The sequence below is a fragment of the Delphinus delphis genome, chromosome 3 (genome assembly GCF_949987515.2).
Source record: "Delphinus delphis chromosome 3, mDelDel1.2, whole genome shotgun sequence".
NCBI lineage: Eukaryota > Metazoa > Chordata > Mammalia > Artiodactyla > Delphinidae > Delphinus > Delphinus delphis.
Window position 1 is genome coordinate 167,755,268 of NC_082685.1, and position 26,367 is coordinate 167,781,634.

Genomic DNA, 26,367 nt, shown 5'->3' on the forward strand with positions numbered 1-26,367 from the left:
TCATGTGAACATGGAAAACACTTAACTTACTGACATGTATCTCTCCTTAAAAAAAGTCCTTATTTCTCATTTGAAATCTTTACTTTCCTACATCTTTCAAAATGCAGGCTGTGGCTGAGGATCTCTTCCAAATCTAAATGCTACTATTCTGTGATTATAAGGCAAAATGATATTCCTCTGCCCCTCATCCCCAAAGTCATCTCTGTGAAGAATGAAAGAAGGCAAGAGAGTGTTCCAGAGAGTTCTGATTAGCAGTGCTTTCAGAAAAAATAACAGAAGCATTTCTGCAAAATATTTTTCCCCATCATTTGTATAAATCCTGATAATAACATAAACCGGGACCCTCTCCCACCCCCGTGGCTTGTATCGAATCACAGGCTCTTCACATCAGAGCCAGCGCTGAACCACAGGCTTCAGACTGCATTTCTGATGTTAAAGCATTAAACCTCACCTTTCTAGAGCCGCCAGGTCCCTCCTATTTCGAACGCGAGAAATGAGCGGAAGCTAAACCCCAGAAAAGATGGACTAGCAAGATAGTACTTGGTAACAACAGACCTCAGTCAAGAATTAAGTGCCTTTCTCCACTGGAGTCACAATGCGATATGCCTGGAATCCCAGGGGCTCCACCTCTAGTGAAATTGGCAGAACAAGCATTATGTGATTAGTGTGAAAGATCCTGCCGTGAAAGGGACAGAGGCAGGTGACAGGGGACTGATGGCTTCTGAAACGCTAGCTGTAGAAAGATCAAATCGAGGTCATTTCGGGGCTCCTAAACAAAACAGGGATTCTTCATAAATCTAAAAGACACCCATATAAAATTATAATTTTATTAAGTAATGTTCAATAGCGATTTGGGAAAACATCAACCAACTTGAACATGATCAGGAGCATATAATGTGGGAAGATAAAACCATCATGCCTCTGCCTGCAGCGGGTGGGGGGGGGGGACAAATTTCAGAAGATTCATTCATTCTCTGCTCTCAAGTTCTCTGGGGTTTCTTCTGGTAAAACTGCGTCTGGTGCAATAGGTGAGAAGATTCAGGCACCAAGCCTGCCCCTGATTTCAGTATTTAGTTAAAAATCTTTAGTTCTGATAATGGATTTAACCCCCCGGGGCAGGGGTAACCCGGAAGGAAGAAACAGGTCTGAGAGAGACCAAGACCTTGAACAAATACCCAGAAGGTGATGGTCCTGGAAGGAGCCAGGTACCATGCATTTCCTTGAGGTCATCTGGCCTTGTCACACTCAAACCACACCTCTGCCTCTCCAGTGAAATTTCTCAAGAGCAAAATTTTCACCTTTGCGCTACATGCTGGTCAAGAGGGGGCAGAGCAGGGGAGCAGATTCACCAGCAGGCAGCAGGCCCCCTGCAGAGCCCCCCACCTGCAGAGCCCCCCTGAGTTGTTGTTGCGGGGCGGGGGGAACTTTGCGTGTGTGGCAGGGAAGGGGGCAATAAACTGGGCTGGATACTTAGATTCCTAAGTCCACGTGAAGTTCCACCCTCAGGGAGACTGTGGGGTCAGGAGATGGGGAGAAGCCAAGGAAAAGGAGAAGGGGGTAAACGGGAGAGGAAGGGGGAGGGGGAGAGAGCGGAAGCCTGGGGCGGGGGCGGAGGAGGAAAGGGAGGGGCACATGGGGACAGAGGGTCAGGAGATCAGGGCAGAGGGTAGAGGGGCAGAGCCAGAGGGGAGAAGCGGCAGAGGAGAAAAGAGAGGAGGGTGTGCGGAGAGGGAGAGAGCGTATTCTAGAGAGATGGGGACCGACCGGGAACAAGCGGGAGACCCGCAGAGACGGGATGGAAAAGTAGGGAAAGAAGAAAACGCTCAGGGAAGAGAAGCGGAGGCGCTCGGGAACGTCTCCCCTTGGCAGGCTGGGGTAGAGACACAGCCCCGCGCGCACCAGGAGCGAGAGCGCCGAGGGGCCAGCCCCGCGCGCCCCCGGCCTCCTCCCAGCTTACCTGGCCCTTGACCAGGCTGGCGGCGAACTGGCGCATGACGGCCTCCACGGTGTAGGCGCTGGACCAGCCGCGCGGCGTGAGCAGCTCCATGCAGATGGCGCCGCCGTCCAGCACGTAGCCGTTCTCCAGGCGCGGGCTGAGCACCCGCATGAAGGGCGGCGAGAAGGGGAAGTTGTCGGGGAAGGTGAGGTTAAGCAGGATGAACTCGGTGTTGGTTTCCTTCATGTCCTGCCACAGCACCGAGTCCTTGTCCACCTGGTGCAGCTTCACGTTCCAGTCGAAGAGGCTCTCGTCCACCAGCTCCACGGAGATGAAGCGGTCGCTGAGGCGCGCGATGTCCTGCAGCTCCTTCATGAGCCGCCGGCTGCGCACCTGCGTGCAGTGCTGCTGGCGCGCCGCGGGAACCAGGCTGCCGCCCCCCGCCGCCGCCGCCGCCGCCGGGCCCGGCCCCGCCCTGGCGCCCGCCGCGCGCTCCCGGGGGCCCCCGCCGCTCGCCGCCCCCGCCGCCGGCTGCGGCGGCTTGTCGCGCTGGGCCAGCTCCGCCGCGCGCTTGCCCTTGCCCTTGCCGGGTCCGGGGCTGGCGTCGCCCGCGCCCCCGGCGGGATGCTGCTGCTGCTGCGGCTTGTGGCCGCCGCTCTTGGCGCCGCCCTTGCCGCGCAGCGACGCGCTCTGCTGGCCGCCGCCGCCGCCGCGGTGGTTGTGGTGATGCTTGGGGTCCTCGGTGTCCCGGTTGTGCAGGCGGATGAGCCCGATTTTGCGGAGCAGCGTGGCCATTTTAGGCTTGGCGCCGGCGCGGGGTTCCCCTCGGCTCCTGCCCCCGGAGCCCGAGAGCCGGGGCGCGGGGGGCGCGGGGCAGCAGCGACCGGCGACCACTCAGCGGGGCGCGGCGCGGGCCCCCCCTGGCGCCGGCGGCCGTGGCGCAGCCGAGCGGGCAGCACGCGCGCTCGCCGGCCGCTGGGTCGCCGCTGTCATATGACGGGGCCCGCTCTGGCTCGGGCTCCAGCCGCCCGGGGAGGGGAAGCGTGGAGGGGACGCGCCGCGGCGGGCCGTCCCCCGGCCGGTCCCTGCGCGCAGCCCCCCGGAGCCTGGTGTCCGCAGTCCTTTGTGAGCGGCCGCAGCCGGGCTGGCTTCGAGTCCGATCGCCGCCTCAGGGCGCGCCGAGCCGTCCGCAGCGCCCCGAAGGCAGCGAGGCGGCCGCGGGCTCGCGCCGTGCGCGCCCGCCGGGCCGTGCTGCGCTGGCCGCTACCGCGGGGCCTCGACCGCCGCCGCCGCCGCGGCTGCTGACATTGCAAAGGCGTCTGCTCAGTCTGAGCCGAGCGCGGCGCGGAGGGGGCGGTCCTGCCGGCCGGGGAGGGGGGCGCGGGGCGGAGCCGCGGGACTGCCTGCGCCGCGCCGCTTCCCCGCCGCCCGCCAGCCGCCCGGCTCCTGCGGCGACACGCGCACGGCCGCTGGGGGGAGACATCGGTGCGCGCCGGGCTGCGGGGTAGCGCCGCGCGGAGCCGACCGGCCGGCCGGAGCGGAGCGAGGGTGGGGAGCAGAGCGAGAAGGGGCACGTGTGTGCGCGCGCTAATGAGGGTCTCAGAGGCTCCGGGTCCTTCTGCCCGGGATCCAGGCTCTAACCCCGGCCTGAGCCTCCGACCTCACTTAACCTAGTTGGAGCAATCCGGAGGGGAAGGGGCGTCGGAGAAGGATGGAAAGCAACCTGTTTATTGAATCCCGTGTGTACCAGATGGAGCCTGGTGTCCACACCGCAATCCTGGACCGGGATCTGCGGAACCAGTGCTCTCCTAAGGACTGATCAAAGACTCAGGGCCTGGGGAGGAGGATGCGGGAAGCGTGCTCTCCGCAACCCGCTAAAGAACCCCTCGAATCCCGACTTTAAAGGATGACCGTTCCGCGAATTCACCCCTGCGACCAGGCCTGGCTCCTCTCCTCCCCGCCACGCCAGGGGGTCCCTGTGTTCCAAAAGGGGAAGGAAGGGACCACGGAGCACTGGCTTTCGAGTCATTTCCAAGAGGTTGCGGGGAAACGCATCCGACTCTGGCGCCAGCGGGCGCTCAGGGCGCGGGGCGGGCACTCTGCGGCCCTGGAGTCCCCGGTACCCGCGGGTAACCTCGGGACTGGCCGCAGAAGGGGTGGGGATCCTCCTTCAACTTGGACGCTTTCATCCCTCCCCTCCCTTTCTGCCTTTAACTCATTGAAACTTATTTTTATCTGGTGAAATTTCAAGCAAAAAGCACTTTCAGAGCCCCAGAAGCTGGAACAACCAGGGAAGCCGGGAAGAGTCCAACGTTTGCAGGAATCGCGCCGCCGCGCATAGTCTAGTGTCTGTGGCCCAGCTGCGCAATGGGGAGGGGCGGTGATGATCCCCGCAATATAGGAGGAATCACCCCGAAAACCCAAATGGCCAAGGACTGACTCCAAACTTCACCGCTGTTCCTGGTTTGGCTTTTATCTTGAGGAGCCTCTAGATTCATCAGCAGAGCGCGTTCATTCTGATGTCACCGTGACGATTGTTTTTAAACGTCTTTACCATTTTCACTTTTTATAAATTATTAAAAATTTTCCCTGTGAAAAATAGCTCTTCAGATCACCGCGGAAGTTAAGTTCAGACCTAACGGGTCTGTGGTTCTGTTTTCTAGAGTTGCTTCCCGGTAGAGTGAGGTGCCCGCCAGTCCTCGCCGGTTTGTGGCAAGCGCATGCAACCCTGGGACGTGGTCCCCTGGATCGGTGACTATATATAAAGGTGCCTTTCCGTGGAGGCTGTTTTCCAGTGGGTGGGAGTGGGCAGTACAGCAGTCCAGGCAAGACCAGTGGCTGGTGACCAAATTGGCTGCAACTGACTGAGATCTAGTTGTCCTGGTCTCATGGGCTTTTGTGTGACCCGTTCTGTCCAGCTCTGATTTTTAAAGAGAGGTTGATCAGGAAGATGACAATGTCTGTCTGTAAAGTACCCTGAGTTCATTTAACCTATGGGAAGAGGGGATGTGAGCAGATCGGGAGGTGACACTGGTGGGGACAGGCAGGCATTACTTGTTTTATCATTTCACGGCCACAGAAGCCATCTCGGGTTTTATCTGACCCATTTTATTGGTAAAGAAACTGTGTTTCAAAGAAGCTCAGCAGCTAGCCCAGCTCAGCCGTGTGCTGGGGCCTACATCCTGGTCCCTGTGCCCCCAAGCCCTGTGCTGAGGTCAACCAGCTGCCCCAGACAGTACACTGCCCTGCAGGGTTTCTGCCGGGGTTGGCTTTCAGTCCCAGTCCCGGAGGTGGAGGTGAGAAAGTCTCCACAGGTGTGATTGTAATCCCCACAGGCCAGCTGACCTAGGGGGAGGCCTTGGAGAAACGTCTCCTACCTGAAGCAGGGGTGTCATCCAGTGTGGTTTGGGAATGGTTTAACTGAAATCCCAGGCAGCCATCTGTAAGGGCTTTAATTCTGACTGGAAGTATTATTAGGGTGATCATATAATTTATTCTTGGGATGCAGGGCGTTTTTTTGTTTGTTTGTTTTTGTTTTTCTGAAAGTGAAAGGATCACAGTTAATACTGATGCTGGGACAAGAGGCCAAAGCAGGACAGACTGACAGGTGATATAAAGGTCATCTTAATTATTATCTACCTGTCACACTTTCAGCATCTCTGATCAACTCTTTAAAGGGCTAAAGGCAAATGTTAGTTAAAAATTGGAAACGACCTAAATTTACAACAATAGCATAAGTGGAAGGTAAATTATACCTAATCCACTTGAGAGAATATTATGCAGCAATAACATTACAGTTATGAAGATTATATAGCAAAATAAAAATATTTATGATGTACATAATAGTTTTAAGTAAGAAAGCAGAGTGCAAAATTATATACACTATAGCTACAACTGCATAAAGCTATATGTAGGAAAAAAGACAAGAAGGAGGAAAATTGAAATGGTAACAATTATTACGTTAGTACGGGTAGGTATTCTCAACATACCCCCTCCTCAACCCTCCAGTCCGTGGACTCAAACATTTGCTTCAGTGACGGGATGCTAGCAGCAGCAGTGGGAAGGAGGGCCCCCTCCTTCTCCTATCCCAGGAGATTCTAGAAATTTCCACGTCACCAGTGGAATGAATGGGCACCTACCCAGCTTAGCAATGTGTAGAGGTTGCATTTTGTTTTTTAAATTATTCTCTTTTATTTGATTTTCAAACACTCTGAAAAAGAATATATTGCAGTTACAATGAAAAAAATTGTTAGCAAGTTTTTAAAAATTGGCTGATTGGCGATTAAGTTTACAACATTAAGACAGTTGAATTGAGAGTGTTTAGCAAAATAAAATAATCTCTAAGGACAGCTGTGGGTCTCTATCTCCTCCTCCCTTCACAAGTAGTGATGGGGTGGGGAGGGGAACGGCTAGGGGATCTCTGCAGAGGGAGCTGAGGCCAATCTGCCGTGAAGGGGAGAAAGGGAGGGAGGCAGGGAGGAAGGGAAGCTGGTTATCACGGTCGTCCGTCGTCTGGGAATAGTGTTGTACCTGCCAGTGATCCTCCCATGAGCATTTGAATCAATGGTGCCAGGGGCCTGCTGTCTCCAGTGGCAGTTTTTATAAAGAGATGCAGAACTGGGTTTGCCCATTTATTCTTTGTCTCAGAGGACTGCATCCCCATTTTTTCCAGTTGGTCCTATTTCTTCAGGAGCCCCAGTCTCATAAAGGCATCAACCAGACTAGCTCAAAATATCAGCCCCCAATTCATACACATTGTTTATTCCCTTGAACGAAGGTGTTAAGATCACTATCAAAATTCAGAAACATTTTCTGCTAGAATTCACTGCAAGGCAGCATAGTGTTGATCTCTGGTGTCACCAGGTCACCAGACCTATTATGGCATTCGTTTGTCGATCATCAAAGCCAGTGCTTAGATGGGACTTCATATCTCAAGTGTCATCCCAAGCACTGTATATATATTATATAGATATAGATATTCATTTACTCTTCATAACACCTTCTAAGTAGGTACCATGTTTAGCCTTCCTTTATAGAGAAATTAAGTAACTCGTCCAAAATGATACAGTGAGTGGTCAGTGAAGCCAGGATTCAAACCCAGACAGTTTCATATGGTGCTGCACTATTGCTCTGTGGGCACCTACTACATGCAGTCATCACTGCAGAGACGGCAGTGAAGAAATCCTGCCCTCCTGGAGCTGGGGCTCTGGGGAGGATGTCTTTATCACCCTCTGAGCACTCGATAGAAAATTGTTCTAGCAGGCTCTAAAGGAAAGAACTTGAGGACGTCAAGGAATGTTCCATACTCACCTCTGCATTTGCTCAAGACCCATGATGGAAGCAGATGTATTTTGTTATTCAATTGAAAACTCAGCCTTTCATTTTACAGCACAGATGTCTGAAGTCACAGCAGTGAGGATCTTGCCCAGAGTCACAGGAGGTGATGGAGAGGGAGCCCGGAGCCCCAGGCCTGATGCCCCATCCAGTGCTATCACAATGCAGTCTTCAAATTCCATAGGTTGTGCTATGAGAGGACAGGGCTCTGAATGCTTTCTGTCAGGATGCTTACTTTGGGAACCCAGCCACCATATTTTAGGAAGCCCAACCTTCATTAAAGAGGCCACACATGTGGGTGTCCAACCATCGACCCAGCTAAGGTCTTTGCAGACAGCCAGCAGCAGGGACCAGACGTGAGTGAACTTGTCTTCAGACGGTTCTGGCCCCCAGGCTTTGAGCCCTCCAGCTGAAGCCCCAGTTACTGAGCAGCAGAAAGCCGCCATCCCCACTGTGCCCTGACGGATTTTCCCACCCAAAGAAACTGTGAGGGATAAGAAAGAACACTGCTGATGTAGACCGTCATGTTTTGGGCAACTTGTTACACAATAATAGATAACCAATACAGTACAGGTCTTTCTGATTCTCACTTCCTCGAAGCCAGAAACGTGCTTTCCCAGATTCCTTGCATCCAGGCACAGACATGGGACCTGGCCTCAGCCAATCCGACACATCAAAGCAGAACTTCAGGTTAGAAGATGGAGGCTCCATGGGGGTTGGTCTTGGTGCGTGGACTTTGGTCAAACTAATTCACATGAAACTTTAGATAATATATAGCAGTGTTTTTATTTTGAAATAATATGTTTTGTATTAGGTAGAGCACTGGTTAGATTGCTTTAACAAAAAGTAATCTAGGGGCTCGAATAAGAAGTTTATTTCTCTTGTATGTAATAGGACAAGGCAGTTGCCACATGGCCTCCCTGGTGGCTTCACCTGCTGCCTTTTGCTCATTCTGGATGTAGCTGTAATTAAATGTCCAGGGAATTCCATAGACCACTCCTAGCCAATTCCACACCCATCTCCAAGGCGGCACGGGAGATGTTGTTTTTCACTGGCTAGCGTGTGCCAGGTTAAACTCACTAGAAAGAAACAGGGAGGTATGGATTCTGGGGGGCCAGTAGAAGTCTCTATCACCTGTACTTAATAGCTAATTTAGGAGAGTAAACCAAAGGGAAGAAGTTCAGATCGTGTGTGTGTGCACGCGATCTTTGTCGGGCATTTTCTCTAGCCTGTACCTGAGCAGTTCCTCACTCTGCCCTTCGGATTTGGTGTAAGCTCACACTGTGTTGCAATTTCTTTGGAGTACAAGCTCTCTCCTCTTGGGTCAGACATGGGCTTTGTCCCCTTGGGGTGAGCTGGGCTCTGGTTTGGTGGCAGTGAGGGGCGGTGGCTGAGTGTTGGGGAGAACAGGCCTTCCCTTGCAAGGCAACTCCCTTGGGCAAGATTAGTATGGGGTCTGCAGGCAAAGGAGCTAGTACTTGACTCAGGTGTGGAAAGACACAGGCAAGGAGTGTCAGGGTTGTGGGTTCTCAAAGCTTTCTGAGCCACCCACAGGGGCCCGTTTCAGTTCTCAGGCTGCTATTTCTTCCCAGTCGATGCTCAGAGTTTTACATCAGAGTGTTGGCAGGGCTGTGAGTTCAATGTACTTCCTAATCCTGTATCCTCAAGAATCATATTTGGGGACTGGTCTTGCGCTGTACCAGTCCTTTTGCTCTAAGGGTTATGACAGTCTTATGGGGCCATTGTGGAGTGTCCCGCCTGCTCTGATTCTTCTTGGACTGAGTGTTCTGATCTCTGAGCTTGCTGTTTTCCTTCTGCGAGCTCTCCCTCCACTGCTCAGAGGAGCTCATCGTCCACCTTTCCACTGTCATCAACGTTTCTACCGTCACGGTCAAGTGCAGCAGCTACTGGCTCTCCCCAAACCTTCCTTTCAAGTATGTCCCACATCTCAGGCAACCACAGAGGGTGATCATTACGGAACTGTGATGCTGCTTTACACTAACTACCAATTTTCCATTTTCCGCCAGCATCGATTCCATTATTGTGCTCGAGGTCAAAGCCATTAGCTGGTCATCTCAATCTTTGGACCCACTCCTGGTCTTAAGCCCTGTATTAGTTAGGGTCTAATCAGGAGCACAGAGCTAGGCTAAGTGTTTCAACAGGAGATATTTAATCCAGATAATTGGTTACAAAGCCACTGAAGTGTTTGAGAAACAAAAGAAGAAACAGGGGTGCTGAGGAAGCCAAAAGAAAGAAGGGTATTGCCTTAGGTTTTAGCTGCTTACCTCCCAGAAATGCCATCAGTGCCAGAAATGGCTGTAGAGGTGCTGGGTGCTGTCCCCATGTGCTGCCTCAGCCCGCTGCTGCTTCCCCTCTGCAGCGACCTTCAGAAGCTATCAGAGCATCCTGACCCCTTTGTTCATTCAGGACTTCCAAAAGTCAGGTGGTCCAGTCCAAACGCGGGTCAGCGTGAGGGCTGCCTGGAGGACCCGTGTGAACTGTCGCCATGACGATCTCTGAAGGCTTCCTCCTGGACTCTACTCAGCTTTTTGAGTGGAGAAGATGGCTTTTGTAATAACGGAATTTAGATTTTCTCTGGCAGTTGAAGGCATGCTTGACCGATGAAATGAGTCATGCATTCTTTTCTGAAGAAGAAACTGCTTGGTCCTGGAGAGATTTCCAGAGATACTCATCTCGTTTTTCCTGTCCTTTTCATCTTTGCTTGAGGCAAAGACAGTTACTTTCTGGTTGTGTGGAAGTGCGAAACGACAGCTGATATTGTGTGTCAAGGTGGTGTCTCTACTCACTGTTACCTTAAATATTAGGTCTAAAGATAGGTCCAAATATAGTGTTCTGAGAAAGAAAAGTCAGTTCTGCTTCCTGGCAAGCTGAGGGGTGGTGAGTGAAATATTGTAATTAGCTGAAACTGAGAACATGTATTATATTTATCTTATGCATTTTCAAAGCGTTAGAGTATAACGGAATCTTCTGAACCTTTTTTGCTATTTATCGTAACAGCAGTGTATGACAATACATGTCTTATTGCTCTCATGCCAGCTTTGAAAAATATAATGAAAAATGAACTCTGCAAATTTGGTACTCAGATAGTATCTTATTTTCAAAAATTTTTAAATAGAGGATTCATTTACATACAGTGTAGTGTACAGATCTTAATTGCACAACTCAGTGGGTTTCGAAAAATGTATGCACTTGTGTAGCTTACACCTCAATCAAGATATGGAGTATTTCCATCACTCCAGAAAGTTCCCCTACGTTCCTTTGAGGTCAAGCCTACCCTAACCCTCCACCAAAGGCACCCTTTGTTCTGCTTTCTATCACCATAAAGTAGTTTTGCTTTTTGTTTTTGAACTTTATAATAATAGAGTTATACAGTATGTACTCTTTTATATCTGGCTTCTGTCAGTGATATATAATCAGTATATGATTTCACGGTGAGATTCATCCATGTCGTGTATGTGTCAGTAGTTGTTTTTATTGATCAGTAGTATTCATTGCATGAATATACCACAATATGTTTATCCATTTTCCTGTCGAAGGACATTTGGGTTGTTTCCAGTTTTGAATATTGTGTATATAACTTCTATGCTCACCGAGGTGCACGTCTTTTTGGATATATGTTTGCACTTCTCTCAGGTTATAACAAGGAGTGGAATGGCTGTGTCAAAGGCTAGGCATATGTTTAACTCCGCAAGAAACTTCTAAACTCTTTTCCATGTTGATTGAACTGTTTTACACTCCCACCAGCATTACTGCTAGAAAACAAGAAAGAGAATCATTAGTGGACATGAAACTTGGAGGCATCCTTGAAAGACAATAGCAGATTGATGACCCTGGATGACCAGTACCAGTTCACTCCTTCTGGAAGCGTGCCCCTCACCCTCAATCACGGAAAACAAATTCAGAATCAGCCTTCCCCAGGGGGAGAGCAGGGATTCCTGAGCAATCCCACATGCACAGAGAATAAAACACCACCAAATGTTTGAGGAAAAGCAACCCTAACCAAAGAACTAACATCCAAGGAAACAAAGCTCAAAGAACAACGGAAGAGATTTTAAGATATATAACAAATATCTTCAAAAGCAATGTGAGATAAAATTTATTCTGTCTTTCAGTGGATGGCATATTTGAACATATTTTTACTGAATGATCGAATACATGCATAAATGAATTAATCCAGTCATGAATATTCAAATAGAAAAGCCTGTGTTTTGATCAAAGCAATCCCACCGGTGATACTGCCTGGCTGGAAGTGTTTGTGTTTGTGCAGTGGTCCTTGGGTAGAAATCCAGGCACTGCAGCATTTCTACTGTCATGGTCCTCTATGACCCTGGGGGTAATCAACACTAGATTACTCCTAAAATGCCTGGAACTCCCCCACCCCTTTCCTGGGGTCTGGATGAGCCTGGAGGCCACCCCCATCCCAAGCTGCCCAATGTGTCTGAGCCCGAGCGGCTGAAGAGCCTAAAACTTCATTGCTGCTCTTTGCATTCACAAGTAGCTGGGGAGCAAACACTTATAAGACCCCCCTCTGAATCTCTTACTTTGCAACCTGATGCAAGGCTGATTCTGAATTTGTTTTCTGTGATTGAGGGTGAGGGGCACGCTTCCAGAAGGAGTGAACTGGTACTGGTCATCCAGGGAAGCAGCTTCCAATTCATCCTGGGATCTCCAGCTGCACCCATGCTTTCTCCTAACTTTGGGTGCATCTTCCAATGTTGCCTGTTGTGACACAGCCTGGATCACCTCGGTGACTGTCTGGGGTCCCCATCCTGTCCTTTATCTTCATTCAGTCTGAAATAGTTCCAGCCTCTGTGGCAGAAGTTTCACGTGTGTGTTCACTGAACTACTTTTCTCTGACAATCTGCTATTGTCTTTTCTGAGAAAATATTCTATATTTTCAGTGCTGCTGTTTCATCTAGGTAGCAATATTTTTCTTGAAAAGAGATTTTATTCTGAGTGAGACTCTGCAGAATAAAAAATTAGGCAATTTAAGAAGATTAGATATTACTTCCCCCAAACAGATAGCTTAAGCAGATGAGCCACGAGTTGTGCACGTATATATATTTTTAAAAGCAATTACCATCTACCCAATAGAGGAGAATAACTCTGTTGGAATTGGGGTTTATTGTGTAGCTTTCTAATTAGGATGCCTCCAAAAAGAATCACATCCTTATCAGAATTCATGAAGAATGTCTTCCAACATTTTTCTTTTATTTTCAGACTCATTATATAAAAAATGTTTGGGGTTTGGGATAGAGGAATTTGAACGTAGAACCTTGTCTTGCAGGGCAGAACATTTTTGTAAATATGTTTTTCAAGAGGTAGAGGAGCCACTCAAGTTGAGGTGTGGATCCCTTTTGGTTGCTATCAGTCATTCCACTCATGTCAGATGTGTATGTTGAACTACCAGCTTCATCCAAGCAGCAGGGCCAGTTCTGAGCTAACGACAAGCAGGTGGGATCCAGACCTTATTTCCACGCTGCAGCCCCGTTGTCCCTTCCCTCCTGCAGAGCTCCTCCCTGCTCTGGGTTCGGCCTGTCCCTCACCCCACCCCACCCCGATTATGTTCTCTGTGCCTGAAAATGACGCCCCCAGCCCCAGAGACTCACAGCTCCGGGAGACCCCTCAGCTCACCTTCCCCAGTTACCTGTGACCCCCTGGGGCGCCAGTTATTTGAATTAGTCAACTTGAGCCTAGGTTGGGGGTGAGGAGAGGTCTATGAATGCCTCAAGACACCCATTCACAATTTTCCCCCGTTACGGACTGAATTGGGTCCCTCAACCCCGCTTCACATGTTAAAGTTCTAACCCCTAATACATCAGAATGTGACTATATTTGGAGATAAGGCCTTTATAGAGGTAATAAAAGTAAAATGAGGTTATTAGGGTGGACCCCTATCCAATATGACTGGTGTCCTTGTAAGAAGAGGAGATTAAGATACAGATCCCAGGCACAGAGGGATGACCACATGAGGACACTGGGAGAAGGCGGCCGTCTATAAGCCAAGGAGAGAGCCTCAGAAGAAATCAACTCTGCCAACACCTTGATCTTGGATTTCTAGCCACCAGGACTGTGAAAACATGGTACTTTGTTATGACCGCCCTAGTAAACGAATACACCCACGCCCGCACCCTTGAAGAAGCCTGTTGGCCCAATGAGTCCCCATTGTGCCCTGCACAGAGGGGGTGGGATTCTTCAGCACAGAGTCCTGGCCCGCTCTGCATGGCCGTGGCTTCTAATTCCAAACTTCTTCTCCAGCTAGTCTAGGAAGCACTGTGTCACCAAGGCTCACTTTTAAGTCCGCTAGAGCACACATTTTTTTTCTTTTTTTTTTCCTTTTTTTTTGCGGTACCCAGGCCTCTCACCGTTGTGGCCTCTCCCGTTGCAGAGCACAGGCTCCGGACGCGCAGGCTCAGCGGCCATGGCTCACGGGCTCAGCCGCTCCGCGGCATGTGGGATCTTCCTGGACCGGGGCATGAACCCGTGTCCCTTGCATCGGCAGGCAGACTCCCAACCACTGCGCCACCAGGGAAGCCCCTAGAGCACACATTTTATTTGCCCCTAGAACACTATTGTGTGCAGAGTATGTGCCCAGACCGCCGTACAGTGATCCTCGAAACCTGAAATGTGGAATTCTTCCCTGGCCATTCATTCTGCGCCTTTCCTCACAACCCTCAGGCAGACACACACACTTAACCCCCAGCCCTGGAGGGCTCACCCTTTGTGTTTTGCTGGGACCACTGTAGCTTCCCCTGGGCTCATCCCAGGAGGTGGTGCTGGGGCTCTGGGTGCCACCCAGGTGGGACCTGGGACAGAGGGGCAGAGCGGGGGGAGCTGAGTACTGCAGGACTGTCTTCACCTTGCTATTTAGAAGCACATCACTTTAACTGATGGTTCTGCTATTCTTTTCTCCAAGCGGGTTATGAACTGACTGCCTATGAGTCGCGACCTCACCTTCCCCTCCGCAGCCCTCAATGCCCAGCAGAGCACCCGGTGCCCATAGGTGCGCACCAGGCACCCAGGGATTGTGCTGATGGAGGCTGTGACCTCAGTGGGGGGTGTGGAAGCAGAGGGGACCTTCTGGCCTCTTCTCCCCTAACGTGGACAACTGCACCCAGAGAGAGAAAATTTCTTCTCTCCCCTGTCCTGCTGCACTGTTGTTGAAGAGAGGAAGGGTCAGGCCTTAAGGGCTCTGAAGGGAAGGAAGGCAGGGAGAGGGGTCACCCTGCTAAGCTAAGGCTGGCAACTGTGGCAGAGGAGAGGCTGGCACCTGTGGGGGGAGGAGAGTCAGCTTCTTGGGCCACGAGCAGCTTGCTCCCCCATCTGCCAATGGATGAGCCCTGAAAACATATCTAGTCCAACCCCAGATTTCAGAGGTAAGCTCCTACTAGTTGGAAGTTCGTCGTGGAAAGGCTTCAGAGGTGGAAGTCAAAGCGGTGCCCTGGACCTCTGGCTGATGGCGGGGGTCCCTGAGCCCTGGGCCGCAAAGGGCCAGGCTGGGCTGGGCTGTGCTCCGGAGTCTCCCACACAGCCCTGCCGCCCCTCCAGCCTGGGAACCTCTGCAGAGGAATGCAGAAGCGAAGGACGAGCCAGCCCAGGGGAAGGACGAGCCAGCCCAGGAAACAGAGTGAGCTATTTTTAAAGATAATACGCAAAAGCTGTGTCTGTGGCATCGAACAGTCTGCATGCAGAGTGGAAAATGTGGTTCATTTCATGACTATTTGCAAACGTCACCAAGTCTGAGGTCATGAAGACACCTGAGAACTCCCTTGTTAAAGGTCTAGGATTTGTTGGATTTTGTAAAATAGGAACATTTTATAATATTTAGATTTGGGACTAATATTAAAATATCCAGGTATGAAAATAGTGTTAAACTAGAAAAAATATGTAAATAGAGAAAGTCTTGATATGCTTGTAGACGTTACCCTGTCTTCAAGAGGAGTTCCCTGAACTGGTAGTTGAGACATGTTTACGTGTTCCTCAACTTAGCTACCACATGTCTGCTCACTATACAAGTGGAATTTATCCACTCTCAGTTTAATTTTCTTTCTTTCTTTCTCTTCCATCCTTCCTCCCTCCCTCTTTCTTTCCTTCTTCCTTTCTTTCTTCCTTCCTTCCTTCTTTCCTTCCTTCCTTTCATTCTTTCTTTCTCCTTTCCTTCCTTCCTCCCTCCCTCTCTCTCTTTCCCTTCCTTCCTTCCTCCCTTCCTTTCTCTTTCTTTCTCCCTTCCCCCTCCCTTGCTTCCTTCCTCTCTTTTTCTTTCTTTCTCTTTCTCCCTTCCCCCTCCCTCCCTCCCTTCCTTCCTTCCCTCCTTCCTTCTCTCCCCACTCCCTGCCTCTCTCTCCCTTCCTTCCAGCTAAGAACATATAAACATAGAAATTGTCAAGTAAAACTCTGTGACCCATTCCACTGAATCTTGTCTTTGACCAGAACATCAAGAATTTCAGACTAATTTGACACGCAGCTGTTAATTGACTATTGAGTATGAGATGCAGGATGTGGCCTCAATCTCAAGGTAGTTTCCAGAAAGAGGTGATTGTCCTTTCTGATGTCAATTTCAGAAGTGTGCTCCAAACAGCCTATCTTCCCATGAGAATGCCATTAGTAATGTTATAAATGAATTTATATAGTGTCTGTGTGGCTGTGTTTATGCTTAGCTGGTACTGACTTTTTTGAGTATTGAGTTCCATAAACTTACTCACAACCATGTGAGGCCATCCTTCTTTCAGTCTTAGATTTTCATCTTTCATGCTTCGTTGAAGCTTTTTTCTTTTTCTTTTTTTTTAACATCTTTATTGGGGTATAATTGCTTTACAATGGTGTGTTAGTTTCTGCTTTATAACAAAGTGAATCAGTTATACATATACATATGTTCCCATATGTCTTCCCTCTTGCGTCTCCCTCCCTCCCACCCTCCCTATCCCACCCCTCCAGGCGGTCACAAAGCACCGAGCCAATATCCCTGTTGTTGAAGCTTTTTGATTTGATAAATAGAGACATTCTGGTGAAACGGTTGGGTTGATTTTGGAGCATCACTGTAAGAGTTACATAATTTGGGGCAAGTTATCTAACTTCCGTGAAACTTAAATTTCCTTATCAATAAAGTAAGGATAATACCTACCTCCAAAGGATTGCGATAAAATTAGATACAATAAATTTTCTAAGTTTCCCAGCCCATATTAGCCACTCAGTAAATATCTGTGGACCCTCCCTTAGTGATCTAAAAGACATCCTTAATGCTCCTTTTTAGCTTTATTTTCATTCCAGATGTCTAAAACTTCACTGATCCAATCCAGGGTTTTTCTCCTTTGATATTATTAACATTTTTGGCCAATCAATTCTTTGTTATGGGAGCTGCCCTGTGTATCCTGGGATGTTTGGCAGTATCCTGGTCTCCACCCACCAGATCCCAGTAGCAACCCCTACTCCAGTCGTGATGACAAAATGTCTCCAGACCTCACAAAATGTCCCCTGGGGGCAAGATCGCTCCTGGTCGAGAACACTGCTTTAACCTAAAAGGGCAGAGTTTCTAGCTATGGAACTTCAGGAATAGAGCCAGTCTGGAGAATTCCCCAGATGCCACATCTGTAGCTCCTTCCCTCGTCTCCTTGGTAGCCTGTCTTTGCCAAGAGAAGAATGGGTACTTAGCACAGAAAAGAGACTCCATGGAGAACTACTGTGTGACTGAATGGTATTGTTAGAAATTTGGGTCAAATCATGTGATTTTGAGGCTGTGACGATCCCTAAAGAAAATACTTGGTACTGGGAATTTTCTGCGTCTTTAATTCCTCTGGGCTCAAACATTTACACAGTAGGAAAACATCCTTCAGAAAATCAGGACGTTGAGAAATAATTTTGAAAATGTGTAAGTAATGAAGGAAAGTAGGAATAAGTTATATGATATCAACCAATGTAGGAGCCCCAAATTCTTCATGGAATGGTCAGAGGAATTAAAGATGCAGAGCTGAAGTTAATGAGATGTTGTTTGTTTGAAGCTTGGTAAGTAAGATGTCGTTTAACCAGGTTTTTCCTGGTCAAAGAATGAGAAAGTTTAATAAGTTCCAGCACGGCCCTGGAAGCTCACTGCCACGGTCACACTTACAAATGGTTTATTAGAAACTCCGTTTTACTCACAGATCTCCATTTGCCTCCATTTCCCTGGTTGTGGCTTATGTCTGCAACTCTCCATATTTAATCTTATTCCAAAGTCAAATTACTCTTGGTTTATTTGGGTCAAACGAGGTCTGCTGTTAGGTAATTTTGCAGGCATGAAAAATGTGTTATTCACTTTTCATAGAGCATTGCCCTTTTCCTGTCAAATTACAAACTTTAGCGAATCACAGTTTAGCAGGAAAGTAACCTTCATCTTTATATCTCAGAATTGGCAGATCACATACAAACTCTTCCTCTTAACCTGAGGAAGGCACATAAGGCTTCATTAGTTTGTTCGTTCGTTCATTCATTCATTCGTTTGTTCATTCATTCATTCAAGGAACATTTTTGTTAAATGTGATAGACTAGGCTAGGCTTTTATATCAATAATTAAAAGAAATGTATAGACTGCAACACCATAACTTCAGGGGTTAATATTCTAGTTCAGCCATCTCAACCTGGCTACACACAGGCTCACCTGGGTGGGCATGAGGGGCTGTCTTGGGAAAATTTGATGCCCACTCCTCCAGGGCCAATAACATAGAACCTCCTGGGTGAGGCTTAGATCTGGGTAATTTGACAACTCCCCCAGTGTCACGTGTAGCTGGGTTGGGCTTGCTGGCCTGGTGAGACAGGCAGGAAACCATCACCCTCTGTGCCTTGGGCAGTGACTTACATGTCCAGTGTTGTGGTTGAGTGGCTGGAACCAAGCGTGGCCCCGAGTGGACAGTGCTCTCCTCCAGGGCCGTACACTGGCTCTGGAACCCCAAAGGCAACTAGCTGGGCACAGGGCAGGTTCTGAGAGAGGGACGACTCGTGTCACTCAACACTACAGTCGCATAAACTGCTCGTGCTGGCGGGTCACCCGAGGGTCACTCCTGGTCTACTCTCCAGGCGTTGGTGGTGAGTCAGACACAATCGTCCTAGATGGTGTAGAGTGTCTCCCACAGGACTCACGCACCTGGCTGGGACAGGGCAGTGAGCTACCCGCTGCTGCCCCGGTGACCATGGACCTGAGTCGGGAATTCCGCCGAGAAGAAGAAGGGCTGCAGAGATGGCAGCGTCGGGTCGCTGTTTAGAAGCTTCTTGGGAAAAGAATTAATCAGCACTCCCTCCCTCCTCTGTTTTGTCCTAGATGGAAACTGGTGGGCAATGAATGGCCATTATTAAGAAGATTGATAGACACACAAGTGCCCCACAGAAGCAACCCCTCCTAGCACACCGCAGGTGGGGAGGTCCGAGGTGGGATGGAGGAGCAGTGCTGTAGGTGACTACATACAGTAAGGGCTTTCCTGTTTTCTACGTGACCTTCTCTTTGACCCTCAAAGTCTGAGTCCATATTCATTTTCATGACCCACAAAACCTCGCCCCGGTGAGAGCTTTTTCTTAATGGAAGAAGTTGATCCAGGCAGGTTGGCAATAACTCAGGAAGATGGCTGAAGGAGAGAGAGGCCGCCGGTCCGCTGGTGATAAAAGTGCCCATGGGCGGTCTCCCACTGAGGACCCGGCAGTGTTCTGCCCGGGGTGCTGATCTGTACCACCGTCCCAGGTCCCCTTCAGAGACTCCACAACCACGAGCACGAGCTCAAGTCCCGGCTCCTGACAAAACAGCTGGGCAGGGAGCAGGGGCAATACTGTGACCAGCCCATAATACGAGGAAATCACTCATTTTCAAAGGAGGTGTTATTTTGGTTTTTGCTTTTGGTTTTAGTCTACAATGAATTCAGTTTCTTACCACTAGCAAAAGTTCTCCGATGAATTCTATTTAAATGGTCGGTGCCTCCCCGCTGGACCCCAGCTGACTCACAGCAGGTGAGGTGATTGGCTGAAAGAAGGAGGATTAGGTCCTCGGGGGGCAGTAACAAAGCGGCACAAACGGGGCAGCTCGAAACAATGGAAATTTGCTCCCTCACAGTTCCGGAGGGCAGACGTATGAGATCAAGGTGTCGGCAGGGCTGAGCTCCCTCTGAAACTCTAGGTAAGTCCTTCCTTGCCCCCTCCTGGCTTCCGGTGGTGCTGGCGGTCCTTGGCGTTCCTGGGTTTGCGGCTGTGTCACTCCAGCTGCCTCTGTGACCACAGGGTGACCTCCCTGTGTGTCTGTGCCTTCACATGGCATCTCCTCTTCTAAGGACACTACTCTTTGGGTTAGACTTGCCCTAAGGGCATCTTCTTAACCCGATTACATCTATAAAGAAGCCTATTCACAAATAAGGGCACATTCACAGGTAGCAGGGGTTAGGACTTTTGGGGGGGCACGATTCAACCCACAACAGAAGGTGAGAAAAAATAAAATAGCGGTGGATGGAAGGTGGCAAACAACGAATGAAAGAGTAAGAAGGAGATGGTATTGATGGTGAACAGAATCTTGGGGGCCCGGGAGGGGGCCTTTGTTATATGAACTTGCTGACCATCAGAAGCCCTCTACCTGCTACCACTGCCCCGTGAAATACATTGAACTCCCAGGACAGTGATTTTCCATTTGTCCCTATGGTATTATGTCATGGACATAACTTAAATCGGCAGAAGGTGAATGTCTTGATTTGCGGGGCTAAGAACACAGTCTGTCTTCCGAGTCGAGTTGCATTTTGGCTGGACTGGGAAGTGGGGACGGGGCAGGTGACAGTGGAAACGAGGAAGGAAGAAGCGATGACGTCCCCCGGAATCCTGACCTCAGGCACGTTCTTCAAAGTCCGGGCCCTGAGGGCCCCATCCATCTGAGGTCTGTATGACGACGCCCACTGCCCTGGGAGCTTTCCTTACTGGCATCACAGTATGAACTTACCCCCTGGAGTTGTGCAGAACTGCTTCCTGCTTCAAAGGCAAGAAGTTCTGTCTTTAGAAAAAACAGAAAGCAAATAATCAGATGCAGGCTCTCCAATACCGTAATGACAAGACTCAGAAAAATCACTGCAAAGCTGAAAGGCTGGACTTGTCTCCTATGTTGAAAATATAAAATCATGGAAGTAGGTCTCCAGGTGACACGTTAGTGACATATAAGGGGCTTCTGGGTTTCTCTAGGGGAGCTGAGGGCTCTCAGTTCCTTATAAGGGCTCAATTAAAGCTACCTAACTTTAATTACCAGAATAAAGAGAAGCAGTTGGAAGCAGCAGGTTGGACTGGGGAGAGGCACGGCCTTTAGAGTTGATTAGACGCAGTTCTGACTTGATTCTACAACACCCGGCTGTGTGAGTGGGTCAGCTCATTTAGGTGTCCACTCGGCCTCTTTGTACCAGGGGGAATAAATTTAACCTACCCCCTTGGGTTTGTGGAGGGGTCAACTCTGAGAACGTGTACAAAGGAATTTGCACAATGCCTAGTGCTCTGTTGGCCCTCAGCAAATATGTCCCCTCCAGCACATTTATCAAGGAACAAACCAATGCAAGCAGGACCTCAGAATGTGAGCTTATCTGGAGGCGGGGTCTTTAGAGAGTTAATTAAGTTAACATGAGGTGTCTTAGCTCAGGCTGCTATAACAGAATACTGTGGACCACAACCATTTATTTCTCACAGTTCTGGAGGCTGCAGGGGGAGGTCCAAGACGAGATCCAGTGTCTGCTGAGGACCTGCACGAAGATGGCTGCCTTCTTGCTGCATCCCCACGTGGCAGAGGGCACAGAGAGACGAAGCGGCTCTCTCCAGCCTCTTCTTATAAGGACACAAATCCCATTTGTGAGGGCTCCATCCACATGACCTAATCACCTTCCAAAGGCCCCACCTCCTAATACTATCACATTGGGGATTTAAGCTTCAACGTATGAATTTGGGGGCAAACATTTTGTCCATAGCATGAGGTCATTAGAGTGAGCTCTAATCCAACATGACTGGATTCCTCATAAAAAGGGGAAATTTGGATGCTGGGACAGGAATGCACAGGGGGAAAAATGGCCATCTACAAGTCCTGGGGAGAAGCCTGGGACAGGCTAGCACCTTCAGAGGGAGCATGGCCCTGTCCATACCTTGATCTAGGACTTGTGACCTCTAGCACTGTGAGCAATATATTTCTGCTGTTTAAGCCTCCCAGTTTTTGGTACTTTGCTATGACGGCCCCAGGAAACTCACAAACAGGTGTTGGGACATCACAAAAGCAGGGATCAGTCCACGGATTTGTCAGATGCTACCCAAGTTGGGGACTGTTTCCACTGTACCTTCCACATGATGACCAGTACAAGACAAGCATCACTTCCATAAACACCATGGCACTCAACTACCAGTGAAGGCACAGACAGTCAATGTAAAGAGACCCTTTTGAGCAGCTGCCTTGCTATTTCTTTATTTTTATTAGTTAGATCTATAAAAGGATTAGAACATCTTGAAGCTTGGGAAAGTGTTTGGGTACAGCTTAGGAACTGAAAAATCCCCCCAAAAGAAGAGTTCTGAGTGAGTCTGTGACATCACGTGCTGTAACAATGTATAATTACATGAGGTATTATTAAATTGTAACATGTGAAGCTGGAAAAGTAAGCTCAGTCTCCTGTGGGTATAATTACATGCCTCTCTGTCAGCTGACATTGGATTTACAGGGCAAATGTCATATGGGCTCTTGCCACCGTTGTTAATGTGAGACTCATCAGAAAACATGTCAAGGTGACAAAGTCAGCGAAAAAGGAACACTCGTCTTATTTGGTACCTAATATTTTATTTGCACTATGATGTGATAAGACATTGTTTAAGTTTAATAAATGCCAACTGGAAAGTTGATGGTTACTTATTTCCTTGCTTTCTATTTTCTTACATGACTTTCTTTTGGTCTCTATAATGTAATTATTTACATTCTTCAGCTAATAATGATTGGTTTGGTCGGATGAATCTGGGGTCTGAAAACATAGTGACAACTTAGAACCTGAATCTGTGGGTGGTTGGGACAGGTTTCTTAGCACGATCATCCTTGGGGTGGGGTCATCCTTTGGGGGGCTGTCCTGTATTGTAGGACGTTTAGCAGCATCCAGGTCCCCTATCCAGGGGGGATGCCAATAGCAACCTCCCTCAGCTGTGACAATCAGAAGTGTCTCCAGACATTTCCAAGTAAACTTGCGGGGGGACAGCGTTGCCCCCAGTTGCAAAACTCTGGGTTATAAGAAGAGGGTAAAGGATTTTGCAAGGACAGAAGACTTACGGCCAACTCTGAGCTGCTGATTCAAAATGCCTCATGCTGGAGTACTGAGGAAACCAAGCACACATTTCACCTCTGAACAGTTCCACCTTCCAAAGTCAATCATCTTGTTTATTTTCCCATGTTTATATGATGAAATCAAATACAGAGTTCTTGATAAAGCAGAAATGAAAAATCCCATATTAGTTTGCTAGGGCTGCCATAACAGAAAAACACAGGGCAGCTGAAACAACAGAAATTTATTTTCTCACAGTTCTGGAGGCTGGAAGTCTGAGGTCAAGGTTGGGTTCTGAAGAGACCTCTTTCCTCAGCTTGCAGATGATGCCTTTTTGCTGTGTCCTCACGTGGCCTTTTCTGTGTGTGCTCAGAGACAAAGAGAGAGAGAGAGAGAACTCTGGTGTCTCTTTTCTTCTACTAAGGACGCCACTGGATTAGGACCGCACCCTTATGACCTCATTTAAGCTTCATCACCTCCTTAAAGGCCCCACCTCCAAATACAGTCACATCGGGGGTTAGTGCTTCAACCTATGAATTGTGGAGGACACAATTCAGTCAAGGACAAATGCTAAGAGTATAATTCTGTCCAGAAATTTCCAAGATACAATCAATCACAGGGAATCAGGAGAAGGAGCCCCAGCTTTGAATAATGTCTGTTCTTCTTAGTGTCCCCCTCCCGCTGTTAGCATTTATTAATGTCTTGTTTGGGACTCTCTACCTGTCAAATTATGGCATGTCCCCTGCTTCGTGTTTGATCATTTTGAGCAATAAGACCCAAGATGGAATGAATGAAACCGAGCGACCCTGCCTGGCTGTGCAGCTGGCCCTCCTGAAGTGGCAGCATTCCTCCCACACCTGGCTTTCAGCTTCCCTGTCAGTGATGAACTTCCCGCGTCCCTCTTGATTTCATGTGCAATGCGTCTCGTCTACTTGGAGGAGGCTGCAAGATGGGAGAAAGGACACACACTCTTTGGAGTAGAAGGAAGAGCTCTCTTTTTCCTTGATGGCTGTGCCAGCCACTGGGCCAAACCCCACAGATGCAAGAGAGGGCCACCCAGCTGGCCATGTCCTTAGCAGGCAGAGGGGGATCAATGGCTACAGATGCTGAGTGACAGGGAGAAAGGTCTACGGAGTCGGGGAGCCCTTGACCAGGGGCTTTGTCTACTTTGGGGGTGGTCAGAGAGGGCTTCCTGGAAGAAGTGACAGTTGAATTAAGATGCTTTTAAGTAAGAATTTGCACACTTGTTTTAGAAATTTAAATGGAGACCTTGATTTCCTCCAGGGCATCTACCAGGTCACTTTAATTACATTGAAACTGGTTATGTTAAAATGAAATTTGGGATTATTTATTTAAAGGATTTTAGTAAAATTGCCCTAATTAAGGATGCCCCTGAATACAAACAGGGATCATTCAGGGGGAAGATATTAATCTTTCTCGTCTCTCTACAGAAGCGAGGATGTGGTGAATTAAAGGGCTTTGCCGGAGAGGCAGCCCAGGAGGGAGACCCCAGAAGGCGTTTCTCAGGTGTCTTTGATGTTCTGTGATCCCAGGTCTCAGGGCAGGTGCAGGAACCCAAGGCTCATCTAAAATGTCACTCAGGAGGGGTGGTTTGTGAATGACTAAGACCCAAGTCATCTCAAACTCAATCGACCCAAACAAAGCAAACGGCACTTTTAATCCATTGTGCTTTGGTGGGAGTTCCCACCTGGCTATTCTGACTCTAGTTGGAATGTGTGGGGCTCCCCGCCCCATGAAGCTATTCTGTGTCATCAGCTGGGGGTCCTGCAAGTCAACTCCATTCTGACATCATCTACCTGGAGATAGTGCCAGATCCCACAGGTTAAGAGCTCAGTCCTAAGACCGACGCCCACCCTTGCCACCCTGCCAGTTCAAATGCCAGGTCACCTGTGCTTCTGGCCTACTAGTTATAGATCGGAGGTTCCAATGATGCCCCCTTCCTTCGGTTTGATTAATTTGCTAGAATGGCTCACAGAACTCAGAGAAACATTTTACTTACTAGATTACTGGTTTATTATAAAAGGTTATAACTCAGGAAGAGCCAGAAAGCAGAGATGCATAGGACAAGGTGTGGGGAAGGGGAAGGGAGTGCTCAGGCCCCTGAGCACCACTCTCCCTGAATTTTCACCTGTTCACCAACGCAGAAGCTCTCCCAACCCAGTCCTTTTGGGTTTTTTAATGGAGGCTTTGCTACATAGGCATGATTGATTAAATCATTCAATCTCCAGCCCCTCTCCACTCCCCAGGGGTCGGAGGTGGGAATGAAAGGTTCATCATCTAAAACACAAGGATGGGTCCCCTGGTAACTATCCCTCCTCCTCAGGTGGTGACTTTCCAAAGTCACCTCATTAACATAACAAGAGACACAAGAACTTCCAAGGGTTTTAGGAGCTCTGTGCCAGAACCAGGGAGAGACCAAGAATCTATTTCTTATTAAAAAAACACAGTATCACACCACCTAAGCCCATTTCTGAGGTGATTCAAAGTCTGGCTGGGAAAGGAGAATTCCTACCCAGATGAGAATGGGGCATGTGTCCTTAACCCTTGATTCTTAACCCTGATTGCAAAAGAGAATGACCTGAGAAATAATAATTTAAAAACAAATGAAAATCTCTGAGCCCTCCTCTGATGATTCTAATGTGCAGGAGAATAGTGAGTCCTGTTCTAGAACAATCTTTGGAGAAAAATGAGTATTTTGGACCTAGAAGACACTGCAGGATTCCCTTGGTGCACGAGTTGGGGCAGGACCTGGGCTCAGAGCTTCTGGGTTGTTCCTGACCAGCAGTCCTCCAACTTTGCTGCCCATCAGAATCACCTGAGGAGTTTTCAAAACCTTTGTCCATGCCACACGTCATGTTAATGAATCATAGGCTCCGTAGAGACATCAGCTTTTTTTTTTTTAATGTACAGCCAGGTTTGAGAACCAGGTAACCAGGGTTGCAGACCAGAGGTCCTCACCCTTGAAGGTGCATCGGAGTGGCCCTGAGGGTATGTTAACTCACAGGTCACTGTCTCCCTCCCACCCTGAGTTCCTGATTCAGCCAATGCATCTCTAACGTGTTCCCAGGTGATGCTGATGCTGGAGGCATGCCCTTGCAGAACAACCTTCTAGCTCAAGTTAAATCTCTTGGACTTCATCCTGGCCACAGGCTGGTTCTGCAGCCCCAAAAGAGGAGACCAGAACACCCAAGTGGACAAATGTCCACGGTGCCCTGGATTGGGCAGATGTATGAGAGTGGCCTCCGCTCCTTGAGCAACAGGGTCACAGTCTCACTGTGGCTACAGGGGAAGCACTCCCGTGGCCCCTGGCCAGTGGCTCCTTGGTGGCTTCAATCTGTGTTACCTGACCTTGGTTGTGGGCTGTGACTGTTGAATGACCAAAGTCAACAGGACATCAAAGAGAGGACCACTTTCCAGCCATTGATGACCGCCCCCTTTTAATCAAGCCCAAGATCATTAAGCAAGGATTAAGTTATTCAGGATAAGAAGGAGAGAGAAATTATGCAAGTTAGTTTGACATTTAGAAAGCTATTTATAAAAATGATCAGTTCTCAAGAAAATAAAAATAGTGAGAAAACTAAAAATTGGCAGTTCTAGCAGAGGGAGCTAATGTTATACAGAAGGCATTTTCAGGGTTTCCTTAAAACATATTTTGGGTTTATTCAGTGTTCTTTCTCCTCACTGACATTCAGCTTTCTCTCTGGCAACAGTCCCCAATCCTACATGTTTTTCACCTTGTCAATTTAAAAACTGCTTATTTGTTCATTGTTGTAGCCACATCCATATCAGCACTGCCAG

General features: G+C 48.8%; 1 protein-coding gene across 1 annotated transcript in view; it reads right to left on the reverse strand.

Annotated features, from left to right (window-relative positions):
* The window catches only part of UBE2QL1 (ubiquitin conjugating enzyme E2 QL1), a 45,639-nt gene extending 42,389 nt beyond the window's left edge, over positions 1-3,250 (reverse strand). Inside the window, exon 1 of the mRNA XM_060007111.1 lies at positions 1,958-3,250. Within this exon, the coding sequence (XP_059863094.1) occupies positions 1,958-2,731 (774 nt within the window). The 5' untranslated portion in view covers positions 2,732-3,250. The remainder of the gene's footprint in view (positions 1-1,957) is intronic.
* Between the last annotated feature and the right edge of the window lie 23,117 nt (positions 3,251-26,367).